General features: G+C 48.0%; 2 protein-coding genes across 4 annotated transcripts in view; one reads left to right on the top strand and one right to left on the bottom strand.

The window, feature by feature from the left end:
- Positions 1 to 3015, top strand: part of PIK3CD (phosphatidylinositol-4,5-bisphosphate 3-kinase catalytic subunit delta) — a 30361-nt gene extending 27346 nt beyond the window's left edge. For both annotated transcript variants that reach the window (XM_066636868.1, XM_066636869.1), the window contains 5 exons: positions 243 to 410; positions 526 to 649; positions 917 to 1062; positions 1701 to 1833; positions 2052 to 3015. In XM_066636868.1, the coding sequence (XP_066492965.1) occupies positions 243 to 410; positions 526 to 649; positions 917 to 1062; positions 1701 to 1833; positions 2052 to 2189 (709 nt within the window). In that variant the 3' untranslated portion in view covers positions 2190 to 3015. The remainder of the gene's footprint in view (positions 1 to 242; positions 411 to 525; positions 650 to 916; positions 1063 to 1700; positions 1834 to 2051) is intronic.
- Positions 3016 to 4923: 1908 nt separating this feature from the next.
- Positions 4924 to 26468, bottom strand: part of CLSTN1 (calsyntenin 1) — a 58270-nt gene continuing 36725 nt past the window's right edge. For both annotated transcript variants that reach the window (XM_066637018.1, XM_066637019.1), the window contains 14 exons: positions 25888 to 26037; positions 25620 to 25805; positions 23888 to 24136; positions 21402 to 21523; positions 20310 to 20472; positions 18182 to 18232; positions 15552 to 15709; positions 14396 to 14544; positions 12684 to 12910; positions 11793 to 11963; positions 10870 to 11015; positions 9605 to 9743; positions 8398 to 8582; positions 4924 to 7548 (listed from right to left, as the gene is read on the bottom strand). In XM_066637018.1, the coding sequence (XP_066493115.1) occupies positions 7354 to 7548; positions 8398 to 8582; positions 9605 to 9743; positions 10870 to 11015; positions 11793 to 11963; positions 12684 to 12910; positions 14396 to 14544; positions 15552 to 15709; positions 18182 to 18232; positions 20310 to 20472; positions 21402 to 21523; positions 23888 to 24136; positions 25620 to 25805; positions 25888 to 26037 (2291 nt within the window). In that variant the 3' untranslated portion in view covers positions 4924 to 7353. The remainder of the gene's footprint in view (positions 7549 to 8397; positions 8583 to 9604; positions 9744 to 10869; positions 11016 to 11792; positions 11964 to 12683; positions 12911 to 14395; positions 14545 to 15551; positions 15710 to 18181; positions 18233 to 20309; positions 20473 to 21401; positions 21524 to 23887; positions 24137 to 25619; positions 25806 to 25887; positions 26038 to 26468) is intronic.

Genomic DNA, 26468 nt, shown 5'->3' with positions numbered 1-26468 from the left:
TCCTCTTTCTATGCAAGCTTATTACACTTTGAATTGTGCCTGCAAAGGAACCAGTTGCAGCTGTTTTAAGACCTGTTGAGAAATGTTTGTGAGAAAGTAATATGGCTCGACTCAGTCTTGCCCCACTGTCAAGCACTACCTGAAGTTCCAGATTCCCTGCTCCCAGGGTCTTGGTACCCCACTGTCCGGAAGCCTGACACTTCCTCCACAGGCCTAACACACGCTGTTGTATGTCTCCTAAGGATGACACCTTACGGCTGCCTTTCCACGGGCGACAAGACGGGGCTGATTGAAGTGGTGATGCACTCAGACACCATCGCCAATATCCAGCTCAACAAGAGCAACATGGCTGCTACTGCCGCTTTCAACAAGGACGCTCTGCTGAACTGGCTGAAATCCAAGAATCCTGGGTGAGAGTTCTGGGCTGGGCCTCCAAGCTTGCTTGCTCACAGTAGAGCCGTGGCTCTTATCCCATTTCCAACCTTTTATCATTTTTCCCTCCTTAACTTTTCCTCTCTTGTATAGTGATGCACTAGACCGAGCCATTGAGGAATTTACACTCTCCTGTGCTGGGTACTGTGTGGCCACATACGTGCTGGGGATTGGCGACCGTCACAGCGATAACATCATGATCCGGGAGAACGGCCAGGTACGGGCAGCTGGGGGCATGGGCTATATTAGCATCTGAACAGGAGCGGTCTCTTGCTGCCTGCTGAGTCAGGACTTTGGTCTGATCAGCACAGTATTGTCAACACAGACTGGCAGCAGCCCTCTGGAGTTATAGGTGGGACTTTCACAGGCTCATCTAGAGGTGACACCAGGGTCCTTCTGAGAGCTGTTCTAATCTTTGCAAGTGGAACTGGCTTTGCAATGAGAGATCACAACCTTTTCCCATCTGTAATTCTTTTTTTTCAAGCTATTTCACATTGATTTTGGTCACTTCCTGGGGAACTTCAAGACTAAGTTTGGGATCAACCGGGAACGGGTTCCTTTCATCTTGACCTACGACTTTGTCCACGTGATTCAACAAGGGAAAACAAACAACAGCGAGAAGTTTGAGCGGTGAGAATGGCTCTGTGGTTCTTTTGAGAAGCTTCCACCCCACTTAATTCTGGCTTTGCACCCATCTCTGCTTTGACCCCAGCTTGGTGTTTTATTTTGGAACCACGTGAGGAACAGCTGGATGACACGGAACAGGGCAGAAGCACAAGGACTGGGCATTAAAATGGGTTAAGTTTTGCAGAGGTTGAGACCACACACCCTGGAGGGGCCACTCAGCCAACCCCTTCCCCCTTGTCCTGTGGACGTTGCATGGCTGGACACATTGCTCCAGACTGCTTTTCCAGTATGATTTACTGGGGAAGAAAGACCCACCCCCATAACTCTCACATGGATCTCTCCTCTTATCCCCCTGCCCTCAGTCAATCAGCTGGTATCATGGAGTATGTTTTATGAAAGAGTAAAGGAGTGGCAGGCCCTGCTAGTAGGCCCTGCTAGGGGTGCATCAGCTGCAATCCTCCTTCGCTCACCTACAAAGCAAGAAAAGTATAGCGACTACCAAGTGCTGCTCAAGTTGCTGTCTTCTACATGAAAATAGCTCCTGCAGCAATCCAGAGGCAGCTTTCTGTTGGCAGAGGAGGGAGGTGGGGGGGGGGTTCCTTGCGACTGTTGCAACCAAAGCTCCTTTTTCTCCTGTGCAGATTCCGAGGTTACTGTGAAAAAGCCTACATGATTCTCCGCTGCCACGGCCTCCTCTTTTTGCACCTCTTTGCACTGATGAAAGCTGCCGGATTGCCGGAACTCAGCTGCTCCAAAGACATCCAGTATCTCAAGGTGAGAGGAAAGCTGGCATGTGTGAGAGTGCACATGAATGTGGAGTGTCTCCATGTACACCCATACTTATGTCTCCCCTTTCTTTCCATCATGGTGCTCAGGGAGGTATATATGAAGAATAATTCAACACTGAAGGGAGTGTGGATTTTTGTGTTTTTTGCAAATGTTTTGACCTTTTGCTTATACTCACTGACAAAAGTTCCCCCCACTCCCCCCAGGATTCCCTGGCTTTAGGGAAAACAGATGAGGAAGCCAGGAAGCATTTCCAGCTCAAGTTCAACGAGGCCTTGCGGGAGAGCTGGAAAACCAAAGTCAACTGGCTGGCACATAATGTCGCCAAAGACAACCGGCAGTAGTAGGATGCACGGTCCCCCCTGCTCCAGCCTGCTGCGTGGATCGCCCAAGTACACAGCAAAGTTCTGCTCCTCTCCATGGTTGTTGATGTCAACCAGAGCCGAGACAGAAGATGCTGGAGAGCCTCACAGTGTCAGCCAGAGCAGAGGAGCCTGACTCATGTGGGCCTCACCCACAGTGGAGGAACCAGCACTCCTCCCTACGGGGGACAAATAACCTGCTCCTCAAGTTAGCGTTGGACAACAGAATTGTTTTGTGTTTGGAAGGCTTGGGCATGTGTGAGAGGCTTTTACTAGGACAAGGCCTGCGTGCTACACTTTACTTATTCATGACTTGAACACGAGTTTCTCCAGTGCAAAAAACTATTTTGCATCTAACAGAGCAGGGCTCTTTAGGGGAAAAAAGTAGGACTTATGGGATGGTACTTCTTTCTTGTGTTTAACAAACCGACCTGCTACTCCAACTACACCAGGGGCTAGGGGAGCATCTCAGTACACTAGGCCATGTCCTCATCTACAAGAACCTGCAGGCATACTTCTGCGAGGTGGACAGCAGCCTAGCAGCAGGTGCCTGATGGCTTTTCAGAACAGATCCTCAGGATTATGGCACAGAGACTGGTGCTGCCTTAATGTAAAAGACTTCTGTTCTTTGCACGTTTGTGGAGTGGGAGGAATCTGGTCTGGAGTGAACACAGCCTGGAGTTAGTTAAGGTCTCATGAACCCATCCACTTAATTGTAGTACCTAATGGTGAAAAGGCCATTAGGTAGAGCCAGTCCAAAACACGCAGTTTGGGGCAGCCTTAGAACCACTGAAGTCAGTGGCCATGATACCCCCCCCTCCCCACTCCGACAGTCACCTTGCTTCCCTCCTCTTCATGGTACTGGTTATTTAACTAGTGTCTCCAACTCAACAGTAAACTTAAACGCTGAAGAAATGGACATTTAATACAAGAATTCAAGAGAAGCCTTTCAGGGATCGTTGGGGCAAGTTTAAAAGTTGGCCAGTGATACTGTTATTTGTGTGTGTTAAAGTGCAGCTCTTGAATTTTCTAGGTCAGGTTGCAAAGTGACTCAGAGTTGCTCATTCCAGCAGGAACTGATGAGCTGATTTCTACTTTTGGACTTCATAAAAACAGACAGGATTCTCCTGAACCGGCATGTATTTCCAAATGGGCAAATCCCTCCCTTGGCCCAGGGCCTTAAAGCAGGGGCACCGTAAAGCAGCAGCAGTTGCATGCAGGTATCAAGTTTTGTCCAGATTTGATGTTTTGTACTAGAGCCAGGAGGAACCTTGTGCTTCTTGAACTGAAAGGTGACGAAAGAAGCCTCGAGTTCCACTGATGCACCCACATTATTAAAAGCAACCCCCAACGTAGCCTTGCGACATCCACACTGCAGCAGCCAAGGGAACAATACACAAGCGATTTGTCTTGGTCCACCAAAGGACAGAGGAGGGGAAAAAACTTCAGTGTGAACAAAACCTTGTGTAGTTTCTTTGCAGGTGAAACTGAGGGTGGAAGCTATACTTTTCAAAAGGCACACCTCTGCATACAGCAGATCGAGACTAGTCACGCTTACTACTGTGCCGAAGCCTTTTCTTAAAAAATATTAATATTTATCCAGTCACTGTAAAGAGCAGTGATCTTGACAGGCTCATTCTGCATTGTCCTTTTGATCACATGTTTAAGCCCCAGGACTACATTACGAGGCAAGGAAAACTGTTTACATGCTATTTCAAGTGCTTTGTTGAAGCCAAAATATAACAAGCATTTTTTTTAAAGCTGTGTCCTAGTTCTTTCTTGTACACCAGATACTGCTGTAAGACCGATGAGCCAAGTTGAAGGAGAGAGATCTGCGGTCCTTTTCCCTTTCTGATATTTCTGCAAACAGCTACTGTCCCAGGACCCTGGTCCCAACCTTAGCTTCATTCCTCCTCCCCAATTTTTTTTGCAGATCCCAACCGGATCCTGGTGCAGTCATCCTAAAAATAATCACCTATGAAGTGCATTTCAAATGCTATCATCTTGATGTAGTCCTTACAACCCCCTATAAAAGGAAAAGAGGCATTATTATCCCCCTACTGTAGCTGGAGAAGTTTGAGCAGGAGTGCTTTGGTTAAGGCTGCCTAGTGAATCCATGGCAAAGGCAGGAAAGTCTGAATTTTCAGCCCGTCACACCAGCAGACTCCACACTGGAGACCTCTCTGCGACTGGGGCTTACCGTGCTGCCAGAGAGGCTGTCATTGCCGCGGCGTCTGCCAGGAAATCTTGGTGTAGAGCCTGCAGGAGCAACAGAAGGTGGAAGTGGCTGGGTAGAGCAAACATGGGGAGAGATCAGTAAACTCCATTCATGCAGGGGCTGCAGGCTGTAGCTTGGAGCACACTGCACTACACTACGCCAATTGGCTCTAGTTTAGCCTAAGGATTAAGTTACCTGACAAGGCATGCAGAAAAGGTTGATGGGGACTGCTCTCGCATTTTGTCTGAAGCAAAGTGAAAGGTGTAATGCTATGTTCTGTCACTAGATGCTGCTGTTTCCACATCTGTTACATTTGCATCAATGGGGACACACACAGTATCACTTAATATAGGCTTACAGCCTTAATATAAATTTGGCACAAATCACAGATCTGACACACTGACACTCTTTTTAACCTGCGCTCAGAAAACACTTGTTAATTAAACAGGAGTGCCACAGATTTTTTTTCCCTTGCAAGGAGGACACCCAGAGACAACATCTAGAACCAGAAATTTATTGTAGCTCAGACTTCCCAAACTTGACCTATTTACCAATATACACATGTGAAATGTCAGACCCATGATGGCTACAAACTGCATCAGAAAAAAAGTTTACAACCTTTCAGCATTAGCGTTTAAGAGAGAGAGAGAGAGAGAGAGCACGCGCATCAGGGTCAGTTTACAGTCTAAAATACAGTCGCTACAGTGACAGTAATAATGGAAAGGGCTGAGGGAGAGGAATTAGAGTCTTCTACACAGCAACATTAAAACACAGGACAATTCAGACATAAGTTAAAAGTCTTCCCAGTTTTTACTTAAAACTAGCAGTTAAGTTACCATGTAAAAGTAGCCGAAAGCTAGCTTTCCCCTGCCCAGTTTAGAAATCTAACATTTGTACATTAAAAACAAAAACACCCCAAAGAGTGAACTGAGTTTGTGTGGGTTCTACCTCCTCCCCATCTTCCAATCCACTGTCTAGTGTAAAAGGCACTCCACAAGACCAGCTTTCCTCCAAGCAACCCCCTATGCTTAGGCCGTTTACTATGCAGCTGGGGGGATGCATATCCAAGGAAGGTGAGAGGATGCTTCCAAAAGCCTTGGTCTCTTCTCCCCTCTGCCTGACCCCCCCACTCCTAAAAAAAAATTCTCAGGCTGTGGAACTGGCCTCTGTGTCATAGTCATACCATGAAGCTGGAGACAAGCTGAGACTCTCCAGGAAACATAGGCCATGCTAAACTGGGCTTGCGCAGCACAGAGAGCTGCAATCCACCCTGTGATGAAAAACAGAAGAGGCTCTAGCTTAAATCCACCCCCAATCCAATCCCTCCAGTAATAAAGCAAAAGGAGAACTCTGAACCCAGGAGGAGCTGACCTGCCTTCTGAAAAGCGCACCGCTCACCCCCTGCCAACAGGGTCATAACCTGCTTTCCGTACCTTCAGAAGACCACATCCCAGTCCTTTCTGCACCCAGGTGAGGGTGTGTCAGGTGCTGCCTCCCCCCTGCTCCAGACCTTGCAGATGCACAAGGCAGTCTTGGTTGTGCCGTAATTTCACCAGGAAGGAATTGCGCATAGTAAGTGTGAACACCAACAGTGAAAAAAGCTTAAGATGCCCTCCTCTCCCCAGTTACTGTACAAGGAGCCAGAGGGAACAAACAAAAGTGTTTTAAAAAACTGGAATGATCCTGGCAAGGAAGCCCACCTAGCCTCCTCCTCCCAAAGACGCACATTCAAGTCATTCTGGCTCAGATGGGCAGCCCAGGCAACTTGCCGTTACAATCACCCGAGCCACCCACGGGCCTACTAGTGTGAAGACAGAAAACACCAGGCCTTGGCAGCAGCTGGGCTTCGGTGCTTGTGCAAAAAGACTTATTAAAAACAGTGCACCACAAGCCAACCCACGTTTGCCCCGGAAACAAAATGCACAAAGAGTCCCAGGTACATAAGGGCAGGCAGCTGGACCAAGGGAGGTTCATAGAGGCAACCTCTGCAGTAGTGTCACAATTTGGTCTCGTTTTTCCCCTAACAAGACCCGTCAAGAGGGCTGGGGCCACAGGAGCAATGGCAGCCAAATCCAATGCCATGGCATCTTCGTTCATTTCTCCACGCCCACTACCTCGTCCCGTGCTTCCGCTCCAGGAGTTTTGGAAAAAAAATTTACTACATCATGCGGTTATGAGTTCTATATAATTTTTTTTTGTTTTTCTTTTCTTTTCTTTTTAAATCTTAGCATGGTTTGTTCCCTCCCTCCCATTTTCACTACCACAAATGACATAATTACATAATTGCAATGTATTTACAAAATATTAAAAAGTTTCAATCTTCTACAGAGTAACCTCATTCTGCCACTTTACACATGCACTAGAGTTGAAGGGGAGGGGAGATAATATGTCAAGATTGGCAGGGATTAAATAAGCCACTGCCCCTCCATAAGCCCAAACCAAGAAGCTTAACTCTTGCCGATGAATGATCTTGGCATTTTTTTCTCCTCCAGAAAGCATTGGGGGGGGGGGGGGAGAGAGAAACAAAGCTGGAGGCATAGCACAGGGCCAAAAATAAAATTCAGAAAACAAGGAATCTAGCCTTGCGCTATCCATGGAGCTGTCCAAGTCCCTCCGACGAGATGACACAAGGAGAGAGAGAGCACATGGTGATTCCTTACAGAGTAAAAAAAAGAATCCAGTCACTGCAGGGTTAGGTGAGAGATGCTAGCTACATTCCTAGAGACCCCGAGCTTTTGAGGGGAGGGGGCAAGGCGAGAGAAAGCAAGACACACGGTGGGAGGGTCAGGGTGCGTTGGTCAGCTCTAACAGGCCTGAGCAGTCTGCTCAGGCCGTGGGTCCTTGGGAGCAATGGAGTGGTTTGTGGTGGAGTCTCCTAGAACTGAAGAGCAACAAAAAAGGAGGAAGGTGGTGGTGGACAGCGCCGGATCAATAGGTAAGTGTTGAGTCATCCCATTCCAGCTGCTGCTGCCTGTTCACGTTCTGTTGGTCCTCCTCCTGTTCACCCTCCTCCTCCTCGCTGCTTTCAGATTCTGCGCTCGTGATGTCGTCCTCTTCCTCTCCATCCTCGCTCTCTTCCTCTTCCTCCTCCTCCTCCTCGCTGCTATGCTGGTCCTCATATGTCTGTCAGATGGATGCAAGTTAATAATAATTTTGAGCCCCCCCATCCCATTCCCTTTAGTTTCAAGGCATGCCTGTGCAGCAAGGTCGTTTCTCTGGTGGTCCCCTCAACCGTGGGCTGCCTCCCAGAGGCAAAAGTGTAGAGGTGCTTTGGCCAGCTCTGTTCACTGCTGCAGAGGCAGAGCCTGCCTAGCCCAGCTCCTGGCCAAACTGCTTTCTAGAAGAGACTGCCCCTTGTGGCTGATGAGAGAAAGCGCAGCCCAGGAAATTTGAGACTTTTCTCCTTGCACACCCCAATTTGGCAAGTGATTTGTTCATCTAATCAACTACTTGACAGCAGAGTATTAAAGTTCTAGATATTTACCAGTATTTAGATTAGTGTGGACTTTTAAAGTGTGTTAACTAATCCAGAAGTCATTTTGAAGACCTACAGTATGAAAGCTGGGGTGGAAATGCTTTTAAGTAATTCACAAGAGGGCAGAAGAAACAATGCACTGAGGGCCTGGCAATCAGTCTGGGATGTGGGGAACCCAGAAGGCTAAACACCCCCCCAGATGTGGGCCAGTATATTTCAACCTGAAAGAGCCTGATCAAGAGGCATGCAAGCCCAAGCACAACGCCCATGAAGCTTTGTGATATTTTAATGAAAGCTTTCCTTCATTTTAAGGAAATGAAGAGCTGTGCTGGCCGCCACCAGGAAGGGCAGAGAAAGGACTGTGGCAAAGGGCAAGGATGGGCCAACCACCGCACGTGAGCTGCCCTGTCAAGAAACATGACCCAAAGAAGCCTCACTGCGCTCAGTATAAGAAGGGCCGCTGAGCTGAGATATGAGAACGTACGTCAAAGCCTTACCTCCATGGGGTTGACGGTAATGGTCAAAGCAGAGTCATCCCAGTCCATCTCATTCTCCTTCCCGGAATCCTGGTCCCGCATTGTCCGCTGGTGGGCGGCTCGGATCCGAAACACGCCCAGAATAATCATAAAGACCAGGAAGCTGACGCAAACCACAATCACGACAGTGGCGGTACTCGGAACCACTATGAGGGGAAGAAATGCGCACACGGATTAGCGAAGCCATCAAGGAGACAGCACTAAACTGCAGATTGCCTGCCCTCCAACACCAATGCAATAGGGAGGGAGAAGGGAGCCCTTGAGACTGAAAACTGGTTCTTTGGGCTCCTTGGTTTCTCAAGCACTTTGGGGGAACACTCTCAAGGTTGATGTTTCCAACAAATGCCCTTCAAGGATTGCTCTGGCTTCCATAGACATTCCAGTGCAACACCCTCTCATTAATCACAAGCTTCCACTGCTCTCATGGAAGCTTCCACTGCAACCAAGCCACCGTCCACCATACTGGAAGCTACCTGCTGCTGCATCAGGACATTGGTCTATCCAAACTCAACGCTGTCAACCGCTGACAGGCAGTGGCTCTCGAGGGCTTCACACCAGGAGATGCTGCCAGGGATTGAACCTGGGACCTTCAGCCTGTAAAGCTAATGTTGTCCCATGGACCTACTCCACAATGCAAGGACATAGGTCACTGCCTGCTGAATCAGACCTTGCTCCAACTGGCTAAGGTCTGTCTTCCCCAACTGGCAGCATCTCCCCAAAGTTAACAGAAAACTTCCAGTCCAAGCCAGAGATGGTGGTTGGAGGTGAGGTGTGGCCCAACTCCATGGCAAATCCACTTATGCAAATCCCAACTGAGTGGCAGCTTAAACTGTTCCCATAACTGGGGGAGGATTCAAGAAGGAAACAGAATAGCTAACTTTTCTCAAGAGTCCCAGAGAAACAGGCTGTGCTTGGCTTTAAAATGGGCACTGTTAGGAACTCGAGCAGGCTGCCTTCACCTCCCAGGGCCTTGCATTTCACGTCCCTCAAGACACTAAAGTGCTGCTCTGAAGTTTAATGCACCTCTGGAAAGGAAGCCAAAGACATTCCACATCTATGCAGTACAGAGACACTTAAGAGAAACCAAAAGGGAACAATGATGTTGGGGCAAAGGACAGGCGGCAGAATCTGACAAGCGTCAAAGACAAGGGCAGCCACAAGCCCTTACCTGAAAACCCTGGGTGAGGATTAGCCAGGTTGTGGCCAGAGAGGTCCACAAATGAATGGTGGACAGGCTGGACAAACTGGGGCTGTGCGGCTATGTGGCTGGCATGGTCCACAGGATTGGCTGTATGGATCACATTCACCTGCAAACGAAAGAAATGAAAGCAGGAGGGAAGTGAGAAAGCAAAAATAAGCACCTGGCAGTTGGGACAGGAGCAAGCTGCCCGACTGCTCTGCTTGGTCAGCCAAATTTAGCCACTTTGGTTGGAAGAATGCAAGGGGTGGTATCTAGAATTGGCCAGGGTGCACGCTGCCATGCTCAGAGCTGGTCCGTCCGGTAAGGCTTACTCCCTAACCATCAGTAGCACTGGCCGCTGGCAACCGGAGCTTACTGTTCTAAGGTGCCACTGAGGCCGGTGGGATCCAGTGCACAGTCTTGTCCCAAGGAACCTGGCAGAAAGGGCCAGGTGTATTTTTGGAACTTTTGTCTGCTCCTTAGCCTTTCATTAATTACTAGCAAGAGGGCTGCAATGCTAAACTCAGTGATCTCCAAACTGGAGGCCGCTGTGCACTGAAAACAGCCCCCTTGGCGCAACCAGAGTTTACTGTTCCACTGTGGAACCTCTCATCTTTGCATGTGATCTTCCCCAAACCTCCCGCCAGCCAGTTGCGTCTGCTTGGAAATACAGGTGCAAAGCCTGCTGGGGCAACAGAAGACAGAAGTGGCTGGCCAGTGTGAGGTTTGGGGGAGATCAGGCACCAAGATGACAGCCCCCCACAGAACAGTAAGCTCTGTTCACATGGGGGAGGGGTTAGCACGGGTGCTGGATCCAGCCCACGGGCCACAGTTTGGAGATGCCGGGCTTAATTGATTAACACAAGCTTTCAAAGGTTCCACTGGTTAAATAAATGTATTTTCATTTTCCAATGCAAGAGAAAAGGAATGCCTTTCCTGTTATCCCTGCTGCAACACACTCATGCAGCACCAGGAAACTAAGCATGCTTTTTTAAAAAATTACACTCTTTGTTCTAGACAGATTTAATTGCTTATTCAAAAAGCACCAAAAACTCAAATGTATATTCAGACAGACCTTTGCCTGAGACCCACCCAGAACAAGCAATACTGATGGCGGACTCAACACAGTCACTTTGTATGTTCCATCTTGCAGGACAGGTTCACACTTGCTACGAGCAGCCCAGAGACCAGTCAACAGATCCGACTTCTTGAAGAACTCTTTGAAAACACGCGCACAGAATCGGCTCACGTACCTCCACTTTGAATTCATTGCTGACGTAACGCCCGTTGAGCTCCGAACACACCAGTTTGAACTTCCGGTCAAACAGGGTGATGGCATGCCAGTTGCGATAGTGTATCAAGTGCAACACTTCTTCATAGCTGGCCATGGTATCAACCCCTCGAAGGAGAAAAGGGCAAGTAAGGGAGGGGCTGCCGTTCAGTGAAAGAGCATCTACTTTGCATGCGGAAGGGCCCAGGTTCAGTCCCTGGCAGCACCTCTAAGCAGGGCTTGGAAAAACCACCCCCCATCTGAATTACCTGCAGAGTTTCTGCCAGTCAGTGCTGCAAAACTGAGTCAGATGGACCAGTGGTCTGACTTCATGTGAAGTTGCAGGTGCAAGTCAGTAAGGGACTGGGGGGTATGAGCTGTGATAGATACTTAAATTAAAAAACCAGACCTAGAAACTCATCTTACCAGCTTCAAAAAGTGCAAAAGCATATTTAACTGCAATAAATGGACTCTATGTGCCCAAATTAAGAGGGTCTGGACCAAGTCAGGCGACGGCCCCTTGAGTGATCCGTGCTGCAGTGCCTTTTCCCCGTCTTCAGGAGGAGCGGCACTCCAGACCCCTGGGGTTCAGCTTGATGTCTCTCCAGGGCTCCAGGAGATGCACTCTCCTTTTCTTTATGAATTGATCTAAATCTCTGCAATAATAAATTGTGTTTCTTTGGCCTCCCATTTACCCCAAACCATTATTCTTGTTGTCGGCTGGCCTGCTTTCGTTTCCTCTCTGCTCAGCATTTCCAGCACAAGACACACAAAAGCTACGTGGGAGGGGAAGATCAGCAGTGGGCTTGACTGGGAGCAGTCAGTCCAGACAGATGTCATGCCCAACTACAGGCAGGGTCCTGCTTTGCCCCAAAAGAAAACATTGCCGCACTCCACTTTGCTCACCAGTTATAATCATGCCGAGATTGGAGCTGCTCATTTCCATCCCCTTCTGCTGAAGCCGAACCACGTCCACCTCCAAGCTCTCTTGCTCCTGGCTGAGCTCCTCTCCAACCACGGTGACCTCACAGGTATCTAAATTGTGCATGATCTCTTCAGACACCAAAGATTCTTGGACTGGAGGGAGGGAGAAAAAGAAAACACAAAAATCAGGAGGAGGACATGTGGGTGTCCTCTGGTTTCACTGTCCACCCATTTTCTAAGTTCAGCACTAGAATGTGACTTCTACATTTCCATTTGAATTGTTCCATCCTGTTTCTGCCAAGGCTGGGATCCTTACACAAGGAGGAGGCAGTTTTGGAGCTAGCAGGTGCTCTTTGCACATGCACACGGCACAGGCAGTGCATGCCTAATAATTCTTGTGCAAAACAGCTCAGTATTAAATTGGTGTTACTCATGGGTCATTGGTGTTACTCATTGTTACTCATGGGTCATAATTCGGAGTTAAACAGGGGCACACCAAACAGATGATGATAAAATCTGAGACATCCTGAACCTTGTTGCAGCCTATTTAATAGGAAATATATATTTTATACATGCATGTTAGTTTAATCATAATATTAAACTAACTGATTTTTTTTTTTTAACTGAACCATTACTCAGTTTCTGTTTACCTAATAAAATTACTAAGGTTCTAAGACAATAAGCAGACGGGTTGGGTCTGCCTGTGTCCACCAAGACTTCAGCCTCAACCTCTGCTACTCACTGTTTATCACCCACCAGCCTACCACACCCTTTCTGCACCCCAAATCTGGCAAGCCCTCCCCTCTAGCACCCGACAGGTTGCTGGAATGAAGCATTCATCAGGTCACACAACTGGGGCTGAGCAGACACTACCTGTCGGGTCTTCGTCCCCGTCGCTGTCTGGTTCAACCTCCCGAGTGATGGTGCTGATGATGCGCAGCTCAGGGAAAAGGGCAACCCCCTCGGGACTCTCAAACTCCGAAGCAGACCGGGCAAAGTGGTTGATGCCACTCAGGCTGATCTTGGGCTCTTCAGGCTGCAGGACCATGATGTAGCCGTCGACAAAGGGGATGGCAATGCAGGCTTCTTCACTGGAGCATCTGCAGAAGGTGAGAGAAGCCAGCTGCTATCACAGCCAGAAAGGTTTATGCACCAGGGCGACAGGACTAGCTACTAGTCCTCTTGACTCTGTGCTGTCCCCAGGTTCAGAGGCGACATCTCTTCTCACATTCTTGTTCTGAACACCCAGTATGTGGAACAAACATTGTTCAAAGGGGTGGGAGGCAGGGGGAGGCAAGCTTGTTCTCCAGAGTTCCATTTTAAATTGCAAAGCTGTAAGCCAGGTCCCACCCCCCTTGTGAAGGTACAGAGGCCTCCCAGGTAAGCCCTCCTAAGTACATTCTCCTTCTCAATTTGTCTGGTTCCAGCCAAGAGTATGATCTACCTGCTGCTTAATTCAAAGCCATCTCCAAACCTCCCCTCCCCCCAAACGAAAGGCATGACTCTTTGAACTGCACCTGAACACACTACAGTTGGTAGTCCAGGAGAGGGACTTCTGAGCCACAGAGGAACTGCTTTTACCGCTAGACCAGTGGTCTCTGAACTGGAGACCGCTGTGCTCTGTAAACAGCCTTCCCGGCACAACCGGAGCTTACCATTCCATGGGGAAGGCTTCCATCATCACCACCAGTTGCCTGCCATGTTTGCTCTGCCCCACCGCTTCTGTGTCCTGCTGCCCCAGCAGGCTCTGCTCCAGGATTTCCTGGCAGACATGGCAGGGAGAAGGAAACATGGGGGGCAATTGGTGGTGATAATTGAAGCTGTCCCCGCAGAACGGTAGGCTCCGTTCACGCGGGGGAGGGATTAGTGAGGGTGCCAGATCCGGCCCACGTGCCAGAGTCTAGAGAGTCCTGTGCTAGACAATGAGACTCTACCCTTGATCCTCCTAGACTAGTTGCTACATTAAATGTGGCTCCCCCTGACTCTCAGTCCAATGCATCACCTTAAATTTCTGCCCACCCCACCCCCAGCAAAACAGAGCTCATTAAGAAGCTCTGCTTTTTCCTTTGGAAGGAACCTCCAGGCTGGTGACCAGAGTGACCTTCTGTTTTCAGAAAGAGGATAGTTCAGGCAACACATCCCCCCTCTCCTTTTCCTGTCCTTTTCCTTACCATCTGCCCAATGAAGAATTCTGCTGAATATGAAAGCATGCTGTTTCTTATTTGACTATTTTTTGGCTGGTCTTAAATTAAGCTCTGACCGACCTTTGGAGTGTCAATGAAAAAGGGACATAAAATTAGTAATTGGGACTACAGAAGAGCTATGGGGAAGTGTCCACCACCACCACACAGGAGAAAAGGGGCTTTAGATTGCCCATTCAGTAGTATGATGACTGTCCCAGCCTAAGTGCCCTCAGAACTAGAACACATGAAGCAGAATTTTATGGAGTCCAGTCAGTCATCTGCCTAGCCTGACACTTCTTCCCCCAGCCAAGTTGCCCAAAATCCTGACATGGGGCTCTGCCCCAAGCACTGCACATCCCCACAGGAATTGTATGAATGCCCTTTACAGCCAACAAGACTTACTTCACCGTGCTTGTGATCTTGATCCTGCGGATCCCAGGCGTGGGAAACTGGCGCGAGTTCAGGTAGGAGATGTGCTGCATGGCTTTATCAAACCGGTCAATGTCGTCCCCTTCCAAGGTCAACGCCGACTGGCTTGGGTTCATGTGGATCTGAAACCAAGTCAGGGGTGAGGAAACCAAGAACTGGGTACTAAAAAGTGATCAGCTCTGTGTCTCCCAGGCCATTCAGGGAGATAGGATGTCTTTGGCAGCCAGTGCTGGAAAGGGCCCTTTCTTAAATTGTCATTTTACAATTAATTGCCGGACCATCGCCAATTAGCCAAAAAGGTCAACAGTGCAAATTTTAACACCTTTTCCTATCCAGGAACAGACTCCTGGGACCGTGGCCAGCCTCTGAGGCTGCAGCAAGCAAGCTCTGCATTTGTGGCTTCCTGGCTGCCAGAACAGCTCCATCAATGCCAGGGCAGTTTGTGAACACTGGCAGCAGATACCCAGCAGGAGCGACACCAGCTCAGAGAGAGACTCCAAGTGACACCCTCCAGTCAGAACAGAAGGGCTGTGATGGGCGGGTGGGAGGAGGAGTCAAAATGTCACAAGGAGCAAGACACCTTCTCCTTAGTTAGTTACTCCCTTCTATTAGTTACTCCCTTCCAATGCAGGCTAATTCCTGGCAGAGTCATGGGACAGGTATTTTAACTCCAGCAAGTTAAAAACCACACAAGGCAGGTCCACACTCAAGGGTGGCCCATACACAATCTGCCACCTCTTTCAGTTGTTGCTCTCCCCAGTCTCTGGATCTGAATAGTCAGAGGGGAACAGAACAAAAGGGAAAGTGTGGAGGAGAGTGGAGGGCTCTTCTCCTGCACACTTCCACTCTGAATCTAGGGAACAAATGACCTTCTGAAGAGTTGGGCCTCCAATCCATCCAGGTCAGTATGTCCACAAGGACCAGCAGCAACTCTCCAAGTGTCAGTCAAGATATCTCTCCCGGCTCCAGCTGGCAATGCTGCCAAGGACTGAAACTGGGACTCCTCCCACACCTCCTGCTGATTTCATTCCACCCAATATCCTGTCGGCATTCGTGATCCAAGGACTCTACCGACCCCTCTCTGCCTACCGATCCGGAGCCATGTGCTGCCACAGCACTGCTCAGTTACCTTCAGGCCTTTGCCAACGCCATCTGCTGTCTGCAGATCCAACCCCTCTTTGCAGGTGTACAGACAATCAATGACCTTCTTGTTCTCCAGTTTCCCAGAGCGAATCATTAAGCCGGCCAAGGTGCCTCGGAAGAACTGGGCCATGCGCAGCTCACCACCTTTGGGAAGCAACGCAAGACAGACACCTTGAACATCACAACCTCTATTCTTGCTAAGCGTCAAAGGTGCGTTTTTGTTGCGCTGTTATGCTGGCATGCAGGTTAGTGAGTGCCCTTTCTCAGGTTAACCTTGCAGTGATTTGTCAAGCACAATGGTAGAAGAACAGAACTTAAAAAATGGCTCACTCATGCATTGTGGCCCTGGATGAAGTGGAGGGAGGAACAGCATGACACAACTCTGTTCTGAAGTCAAAGGCTGCCTCCAGGTCAGCCCAAATGTGACACCTTTAGAAGGGTGTACTTGGATCACCTTCGTAACTGAAATATTGAACACACACACCCCTTCCACTACTTCAGTGCAGCTTCTTGAGTCAGGACAGTAAATTAACAGCAGCCTGCAGAGGTGGGATTGTATGGGACAAACTGGCCAAGTGAGGCATGCTCTGTGATTGGGTCAGATATTCCTTTATAAGCGGCTGTGAGGCAGGGTTACAAGATGAACCCTTTCCCCCATTCCCCTCTCCAAATTTGCTATCTGTCCCTTTGGGTCACCCCTGTGCCCAGGGACCGAAGAACCCAGCTGCTTCACAAGAAATCAGCCAGCAACACATCAGTGGACAAAGGCTGCCCATCCCACTTTCAAGGGCTTGAGCTGTGAACCCTCTTTCAAATCTGGCCAATTTGCAGTACAGGGTTTTAAGAGCTTTTTTGGTAAAGAGAATGGAGGTAAGTCCGTTAGGTGAACTGAATGAAAATATTCTAGCTAGATGAAAATGTACTACCTTGTGGCACACTTGTAGGCATCCCTACTTAGTACTCCCACTGAGTTTAATGGGACATACTCCCAGGTAAGTGGGTTTTTGGATTGCAACCTTAGAAGAGACATTCCCTCTTCACATTCACTGGAGGGAATGCTTCTCCTAAGATGGTACCTACTGGTGGGCTTTAGCTTAAAAACAATTTTTTAAGAATATTTATATATCTTAAATATATATCTAGGTTAAATCTACTAGGACAGGGGTGTCAAACATAAGGCCCGGGGGCCGAATGCGGCCCCTGGAAGCTTTTTATCCAACCCTCAGGCTTTCAGCTGCTGAGCAGTGCTGAGGTGTTACTGCTGAAAAGTAGCCTACGTGAAAATCGGGCACCTCCATATCTTGAAATATGACCAAGATTTGGTATTTTCTCTTCTGTCATTTGCAGTTAATGAGTTTTCTGTGAGAACAAAGTGCTGATTTCTGGCCATCAGCTGCTTAATGATGTTACTTTCTGCTTAATGACATCACATCCGGCCCTCAGCAGGTGCCCTGCATGCTAACTTCGGCCCTCTGTATAAAACAAGTTTGACACCCCTGTACTAGGACCATTAGAAATGAACAAAGATTTCTTTCAATGTTTAACAGAAGTTGACATAAATATGATGACAACTACTAACAACAACAACAAGTGCTAAATATGATGACCTTGTCATCCATGGATTTGACTCAATGTAGGTCCCCCAATTGAGGCCCAAACTCTATGAACATGACTGCAGCATATCCAGAAGATGTTCTGAGGTCTCTGAGAGGTCTTAGAATGTCACTTCCAGTTTTTTTCCAAAAACCAGGTGTCTTGGAATCCTCCAGACACAACCAGAGCACAGCCCTGGTAGCGAGGTAGCCCTGGTAGGAGGTCTGGCGTGCCCTGACCCACAGACGCCAAGACATGACTGTATTTAACAACTCTTGCCCTGAGCTGATTCTCAGTTGACTCTTGCAAGCACTAAACGATTAGAAAGCTATTTTTTCTGCCCAGTAAAGCACTAAACGTAGAATGACAAAGTGGTGCCATTGAAAATTAATGGAACATAAACTAATTGTCTCAAACCAAAACGGGCAAGCCATTACTAAAGGACAAGAATGATCAAACGTCTGTCATGACTAGTATGCGGAAGCAGGGTGCGCAACAGTCCCTCCAGTACACAAACTAATGCAACATTCTGACACTTGTAGCCCCTCCCAACACACCGCCATCTCCTTGTCACTTTGGGCAGAGAGCATGATCATGGCAGTTCTTCCAACTGGCCAGTTTGTTTCAGGAGGGGATCAACCCAATGAGGAGAGCAGGCAAATGCAACACCTCCTTATTTCTTTGCATGCAGTGACAGCCGAACAAAACAAGCGCATTAATCTTTCTTTGCAACAAATGCTTTCTCCTTCATTTTCAAGGCAGTCTCCATTGCTTTTAAGCCTATATACAAAAGTGTGCATTTGGGTATTATCACTGGGTGGGGGAGGGGGAAAGAGAAAAAAGTGAACGCGCAAGAAACAAAAAAGTCACAATGGAGAAAACAAGCCCCATGACAGATTATGTTGTTTCAATGGCCTTAAGGCAATGCTGTCGTTTCATGCTTTATGGGTGAGATGAAGCAATGTCTTGGCTTAGAAGTGAGAGAACACACACAAAAAATAATAAAATAAGAACATCAGCAACCTGCAGGGGTCTCGGTCGCTGTTTCTGTGTCATTCTCATTTCCTGTATATTCTGTAGAGAAGCAAGACAAAGAACAGGGACAAGGAACTGAGTGATTAGAGTAACAGACTGATCTGTCCCGTTACATGGGGATTGGAGGACGTGCTCCGCTAGCCTGATGCCTGGTTGCTCTCTGCATTGAGATCTCCACTTCAAATGCAAGCAAAGAGGTTTGGACATGAGCGCAGGGGCCTCCTAGCACAATACTCTCACACCCTTTCCCATCTCTCCATTTTCAGGAAATTTTTCCCCACTGTGACTCATCCACTGAGGAGCCCCTGCACGTCCACCATGGAATCCCAGCATGCTGCAGAACTTTCTGGAGCGCCTTGCAGAACACATACACACCAACACATGCCAAGAACACGATGGGAAAATCTTGAGGGGACAGGATGGAAATCACTGCTTCAGGCTGCAGGTGAGACAGCTGTTTAATGTGTCTCTTTAATGCTCCCTCAAATAATATAACTGTCAGCAGACAGAAAATGAGAGCAGCAGGAAAAGGGCTATGCTAATTCATTATTTCTGTTCTAATGGTTTTCTTGGTGCACGCATTGGGGGAGATGGAACTCCAGTCTACAGTCCAGTCCCCTCCACCACTTCTAGACCTGGTCTCAGGTCATGGCAACACTAACCAGGGTGACCAGGTTTCACTGCATGGGATGACAAACTACAGCAATCCTCCTCCTGGCCTTAGAACTGCACATTGCAATGAAAAGTAGGCAAGGAGAACCAGCTGTCTTTCAGGGAAGTTCAGATGCCTTGACCAACCTTCGCACCAAGCAACGAACAACCCCAAGGTTCCCTAGAAGACAGCCAACTGTGTACACACAAGAAAAGAGGGCAGTGATGGTGCTTCCAGACAAGTGTGAGACAAGAGCAGGACACGCAGGCCCACACACCAGATCTGCAGGTGTGTCTGCCCAAAGGTAGTCACCAATCTCATACACACACACACACACAGTGCTGGAGAGCCATCCCTCCAAATAGGTACAAGGGCAAGTTGCCAAGTAAGTCGACACTGATATATTTCTATTCAAGGTATTCAACATGGCACTTCCTCCTACAGGTTCCTAGTCACTGGCATTATGATGATGATCAGTGCAAGAGGCGAGCTGCCATCTTTATAAAAAGGGTGGGAGGAAGACAAAGTCACACCGGAGAGAACGTCGCTCCTCTTCCTCCCAGCCTGCACCATTCCCGAGGTCTGTTTTCTCACAATGCAGCAAGAAATGGTCTCGGCAGCACTGGAGGCTGTGACTCAGCAGAATGGCTGTTTAAACCTGCTCTGCATGTTATACCTACTGCTGCTGACGTGTTGCTTTTTATAGCTCTAAGCAGCAAAACATGATGGGGGCGGGGGCAGAATACAGACCAAAGGAAACACTGCTCTCTAGCCCTGCAAAAATGAAAAGCATTGGGGGAGAGAGACACGAGAACAGGAGCTGCAATCCACAGCATGTTACCCACTAATTCTACAGCACTTGCACATTTAGGGTGGCACAGCTAATTTTCACACCCATTCAGGCCTCCGCCCTTCGTTGCAGAGTAAGGTGATCAAGTTTTCCTTTGTTGACATTAACATTGCACTAAATTGCTTTATTTCTGAAGCAGATCAGCCAGCAGACTGGCATTCTCCCCATCAACTGGACCTCGCAAACATGTCTTGCATGCCCTGCCTTCCATGCCTAAGCTCATGGTGGTGCGTGCTGGACTCCCAGATTTCCCATACAGGCACTGACCCCATCCAGAGCAGCTTAGCTACAGTACGGTTGTTCCATCGGACCAGATGTGTCCCACCCATCCCTCTATAAAACCCACAATAATTAGGGAAGAAGAATGAGGTGGCACAATATACTCCCACACATCACCTGTCACAAGGACACTGCAGGTGCCTTTTCCATCACTTCCCTTGCACAGCAGCAAAAAAAAAAACAAAAAAACTACAACAGACAGCCCCAATGGATTGTGCCCGTAAGTCGCAACCAATGGGTTGAGGGCAAAAAGTCTAGCAGCAAATTTCTAGTAGACCTTCTCACTATCACTGCAACTTGTTGCCTGCCCAACAGAGACCCTGGAGGCCCATTACCTTGCCAACAAGCTCCAACCACCAGCTGGGATTCTATTCTGGAGGGGTGAAGTGGATAGTCTTCTGTCACCGGGAAAGGATCAAAGGGAACTCCATCGACATAGAGTGTCACTGTGGGGAATTCTACGTTGAGGACGTAATGATGCCATTCCTTATCGCACACCTGGAAAGGTACAGTGTTTTAAAACGGCAAAGTGGACTGTTACTTTATAGCTTACAAGTTACTTTATAGCTTGTTGGAACCTTTTGTGTGTGTGTGGAGGAGTAACATTCACACCTGACAAAAAATTATGTCGGCACTTTGTACATGTTATGAAAGTCACACCCAAGAGCAACTGCACATAGATTATCCACAATCTTGCATAACCTTTGAAAATATGTGCAACTTAACGTGAAGATCTACAAGGCAGCCCCACCACATGATGGCAAAAGCATGGGCTCAGGGAGACACCCCAGACTTCCAGACTACCAGTAACATGCCAACTCTTTGGCTTCTCAAGTGTCATTAAGTCTTTACTACACCAGAGGCATGTCTTCCTCTCAACCCCTCTTAAGGGCTTTACCTGTTGGGTTAAGGTCTCCTCCAAATGTCTAAACCAGTGGTTCGCAAACTCTTCAGGAGTCTGAGAAGCGCTGCTAAGTTTTGACACAGACTGAGATGGGGGTGCCACAGCAACCGCAGCACTACGGGAACCCAGGAGCATTTTAATGTACCTGGAGGGATTGCACAGCCCCCACCCCGGCAAGCTTCCCCTCCACAGCAGTGAGCTCTGATCAGCAATCAGAGCTCACTTCTGGCCTCGGAAGCTCCGAGACCTGACTGAAACTGGAAGTGAGCTCCATTTGCAGATCAGAGCTCACTACTGCAGAGGGGAGGCTTGCCGAGGGGGCTGCAAGCCTCCAGGACTCCTCAAGGCTGCACAATCCCCCAAGTGACATTAAAATGTTCCTGGGTCTTCACAGGGCTGCAACTGCTGCAGTGCTATTGGGGCATCCATTTCTGGGTTAAGGGGGAAGTGCCCCTTTTAAGTTTCAATGGTGCCACCAGTTTAACCACCACTGGTCTAAACCAACCTCATTCAGTTGGCCCACCTGGTTCAGTTTCCAGTGGAATTCCGCAGGCTTGTAGCTCTGTCCCTCGGACGGATCTTGGCGGAAGAGGAACACAAGGCGGCAGTTGTGCACATAGAGCGAGTAGTGATGTCGATTCATATCTAGTGCAAGAGAGAGGTGAAACTCGTTAGCGCTTTCCCCACCCCTGCCTCCATTTCCAATGCAATTTATGAGACAACCCTTAGCAGATCACATGACGCTTGCCCAGGTTAAACACCCTCTTGTGACAGGTGAGGGAGCCGCTTTAACATGCACACCGCAGGCAGAAAAAGCAGGACATTTGCAGAGAAATACACCTCCCGTTAGGGCAGTTTTATAGTAATTTCTTTTTGGTGGCCTGGCTAGTATTTCAGAAGAAGAGGAAAATGTCTTTTCGCCAATTGACTGTTCATTGGGGTTGTCCACAGAGACAAACAGATCAGCAGTGAGGAAAGCAGCAAAAATGAAACAGAGAGAGCCGTACGACTCCATTTTGCCCCCTCCCCCGCCGGGAATGGCTCTCAAGGGAGGAGCCGCTTGCCCACCCCACCAGACTGAGTGCTCCATCCCCTCCAGCTACGCCACCATTTTAAATGCCAACACACCATCTCCAGTTCTCTTTATAAGAAACACACACACAAACCCATGGGGACAGCAACATCTGATCCCAGGTGGCAGCTACGCCATTGTGGTTCGAGAGTCAGGTCTGTACAGTTTATACTGGGTTAGTCTACCTGAATGAGGTCAATCCTGCTGGAGGCTTTGCGAGGGGCTGCTTTGGTACCCTCCCTTCAATCTCCCACCCACCTGCCTGCTCTCTTTTGCCTCACTTTACTTCCTCTTTCCCTTCCTCTTTAAAAAACAACTGTCCTGCCATATCTTTCAACTTGTCTGGAAGGAAAGACAGGGCAGAATGATGGAGAAGCAGCTCACACTGATGGGCTGTCAGGTGTTGGGAAAAGGGGAACTGTGGACTTCCTACTTGTTCACCATCTGGCAGGGAGACCAGAGCCCTTCAGACAAAAGAAGTCCACAATACTCAAGAACCACCTTTAAGAAAGCACGGTTCTCATTCCCTCCATGCCTTGGGACTTCATCATCTAAAACAGTGCTCTCCAAACTTTTTGACCAGAGGGCCACATCAAGTATCTGGCACAGTGTCAAGGGCCAGAAAAAAAAAGTTTTTTTAAATAAAATTTAAATAAATACATCAGGATTTCCCCAAGCACCAACACACTCCACAGAAATAAAGCACCCACTCAAACTGACTCCCATTCCCCCATCCTCAGAACACACTCTGGACATGATTGGAGCACAGCTCAATGAGTGGGCCAGAGGCTCTCAGCGGACCAGAGGCTGGCTGCAGGATGGATAGAGGCTCGCCATGGTTTCACCGGGCTGGGGTTTAGAGACTCCTGAACTAAAAGACCGCTTGCTGCAGTCATCAATAAGCTTTGCTTCACGTTCCATCACCATACAAGGAACGGCTGATGGGAATGCAAGACAGGGACTTTTCACGGGTGGCTCCTGGATTACATAACTACCTCCCCTGTGAAGACGAACTGGTCCTTACAACGCCCACTTTTAAATGGACAATGAGGACCTGTCAGTTTGTTTTAGAGTGTATTGTACAGTTTTAGTGACTCTGGTTGCTGGATTCTGCTTGCCTGCTTGGCTTGTGATAGCTTTGATTATTGACTGTTCTGAATTATCTGTCATAACTGCTTGTGAGGTGCCTGGAGGTCCCTTTTTAAGTTAAGCTGGAGTGGATCAAAAGCAGGAAAAGGCTGTTTTGTTTGGCTTTGATATTCTGGCTCTCAGATATCCATAGGAGGTATTTCATGACTCAAAATGGACGTTTCAGCCTCCAGATGACAAGACACACAATTATTGTGCTCCATTAAGTTGCAATTATGAAGCCCAAGTTATCACGTTTCTTTTGTATCAATACCATCTTTAAAATTACTGTTTGCAGCATTCACGGAGTGATTCTATTCACAGAGAATGCTATTCACACCGTCGCCATGGCGGGGGGTGGGAGAGATGGTGAGAAGAGAGAGGAGAAATATGTTCTCCTGGAATCAAGAGAGCCTTTTGTGTGTGCAGCTCCTTTTGTGACTAGATCAAGGCATCAAATTGCAACACCTGCTAACGAGAAGAGACAAGCCAAGAGACATAAGAACATAGTCGCTCTCTTTTGCACCTTTTCCATTTCCACTATACCCTATTGGAGATGTGGTGACCAGATCTGGACACAATACTCCAGACACCCACACTTCCAACTGCTGGTAATGCAAAGCAGTAGACAGGTTGCAATGTTAGTAACTAGGGAAAAGCAGTGGATTGGGGAAGGACTCGTTGTTCTGAAGTCGTCAGACATGAATTATTCCATTCTTCACCATATTTAGAACATTTGTGAACGTTCCATGACATCACAGCCAATGGCTGATGAGCACATGCACTCTGAGCAATGCAGACAGTCCAACCTGTCTTGTCAGAATTGCAGAGGATGGTCTCCTTCTCCCGAGAGCCAGGCCCATGCCTCATCCACACTGAAATCACAAATGGCTCCTTCATGTTGATGGTGACAACGTTGTCTGGAACCCTCACAGCCTGAGTGCCGTTGAATTCAAAGACCTGGTCACTGTCGTGGCCATTGTCGGTAGGGAGGCCTATGGTCCAGTTTGCTGTACTGCTTGGTGGAGGGAGCAGCTCCGCTGTGCCAGAGGAAGCGCCTATAATTAAATCATCATCATTATGATTAACAGAGCACTTGTAAAATACCACAGAGAAAAACAACTTCCTTTTTTACATTCAGCATCAGTCTCAAGAACCAAAGATTAGCACTGCAGCCCAGAGTGAGATGAATTTCCTCTGGAGCAAAACGACACAAACCTATCAGCTTTGAATTGCACTCCATTTTTAAGGAGGCCAATATCCCGTGTCCATATTTGGAATTTGCTCTCCAGCTCCAACGACCAGAAGCCCACTTTTCCTGCTCTGTGCTGGGAATTACATTACATGCTAATAGCCTTTCACTAGCCGAATCCTCATTTTGGATTATTTTTCAACTTTCTCCTGCCCAGTACTAAATACAGAAAGACCTCTGAGCTGTCAGCAGCAAAGGGAAGGGCCAAATCCAGCCTCCATCAGGTGTTCATCAGGAATTCGTTTTCCTTTTTATAATGCTATCTCAATTTCGACACAGATCAGCTTAGAAACAATACAAATCCAAAGAAATATGTATGTTACCCATTTATAGGGCATACTGATGGGGAACACTGATCCATCTCTTGGTCCTGGTAATACAGATGAGTAGGTACAATTCACAGTTCCTTCCCCCAGTAACTGCCAAGGTTCACCAGTGGGTCATGACCTAATTTTGGCTGGTTCACAAAACTGACAGGGCAAATTAGACTATGTGAATCAAGGGTTAAACAACCTGCTACTTGGGGAAAGCACTGCTAACCAATCACCATTATAGCCACAGAGGCCTGAGTGGCTGGTGAAGTGAAACTTTTTTTTTTTTTAAAAGGTGGGTCCCAACACCTGTTTGGGAACCACAGTTCTGTCATTAATGGGGGGATGAGGACTATCTATTCCATTGCAGGAATAAAGTGGATAGCCACAAAACTGTATTTCTACACTGCTCAAGCACCTCTAGACAGGAATTTTTTTTTTTTTAATCTGTTCAGGGCAAGCTAAGATGAAATGGAGATGGAAGACGCCTGTTTTCCTTAGGAATTTGAAGATCTTATGAACAGCCCCGCTGGATCAGGCCATAGGCCCATCTAGTCCAGCTTCCTGTATCTCACAGTGGCCCACCAAATGCTTCAGGGAGCACACAAGACAACAAGAGACCTGCATTCTGGGGCCCTCCCTTGCATCTGGCATTCCGACTTAGTCCGTTTCTGAAATCAGGAGGTTGCACATACACATCATGACTTGTAAACTGTGATAGATTTTTCCTCCAGAAATTTGTCCAATCCCCTTTTAAAGGCATCTAGGCCAGATGCCATCACCACATACTGTGGCAAGGAGTTCCACAGATCAAACCAAATCTAGTTCACACATTGATTATTTGCCACCACATGGAGTCTCTTCCACCCTCATCACCTAGTTTTCCCTGAGAGAAGAAATATTCAGGTTATAAAGGGAAAAGAAAACTAGCACCACATGCCATTTGATTCTTCACAGGCTGGGGAAGGAAAGTCTTACCACAAAGCCTGTGCAAGGATTTCTCAGAGTAAGTATCTCGATCACATCCTTTCCCAATATGATTGGTCTCCAGCTCAACGGTGGCTTGGACAGATGTGATGGGCTCGTCACAGGTCTCCAAATGGATATTGGGGAAGAGAGCGAGTGTGCCGGTCCCAGGCTCGTACTCCATTCTTTTGCTCCAGCCTGAATCGCAAAACGAGAAATTTAGAGGTCCCTGGGTGCTTGGAGAAGCATCTAAACAGTCACAGGAAGCCACAAAGCTTACCTTGCCAGCCTGGTTTGCATGTTGGCTTAATGCTAATCTTCACAAGCACATCTTCAGTCGCTCTCTTCTTTCCGCAGTCGTAAGCTGTCACCGTGAGCTTGTACTGGTGTTCCTTGCCGTAGTTGAGTTTCTCAGTGTTCTTAATGTAACCTGACAACGGTGGGAAGCCAATTGTTAAAAAGGTCAACTCTTGGAACTTTAAAAACCAAAGTTAGCACAGCGCAGCATCTGAATAGGGTCTCCATGACAAGACATTCTAAAGCTTTTATATAAATAGAGGAAACATGCTAACCTGCTTCCTTCTAACTTTGCTTGCCTGTCAGGGTGATGGGCAGTCCAATCAACATAAATTCCAGGGGCAACACTAAGCTCCATCCTGCAAGAGATTTTCGGCTGCTGGAAATCTCCTCACAGTAAGGTAACATTTGTTTCTATGCCCTGGAGTAAGCTTCAGCAGCTGCAACAGGTTCACTTTGACCTGTGCCAGCAATACTGCTGATGGAAGTCCATGTTGATCTGTGCAGGCAGATCAGGACTGGGAAGGGGGTTTGGATATGGTGTGTGCTGTTGCACCCCCTTCC

Source organism: Tiliqua scincoides, chromosome 9 (genome assembly GCF_035046505.1).
Source record: "Tiliqua scincoides isolate rTilSci1 chromosome 9, rTilSci1.hap2, whole genome shotgun sequence".
Taxonomy (NCBI): domain Eukaryota; kingdom Metazoa; phylum Chordata; class Lepidosauria; order Squamata; family Scincidae; genus Tiliqua; species Tiliqua scincoides.
This window is presented reverse-complemented; position numbering and strand designations above follow the sequence as displayed.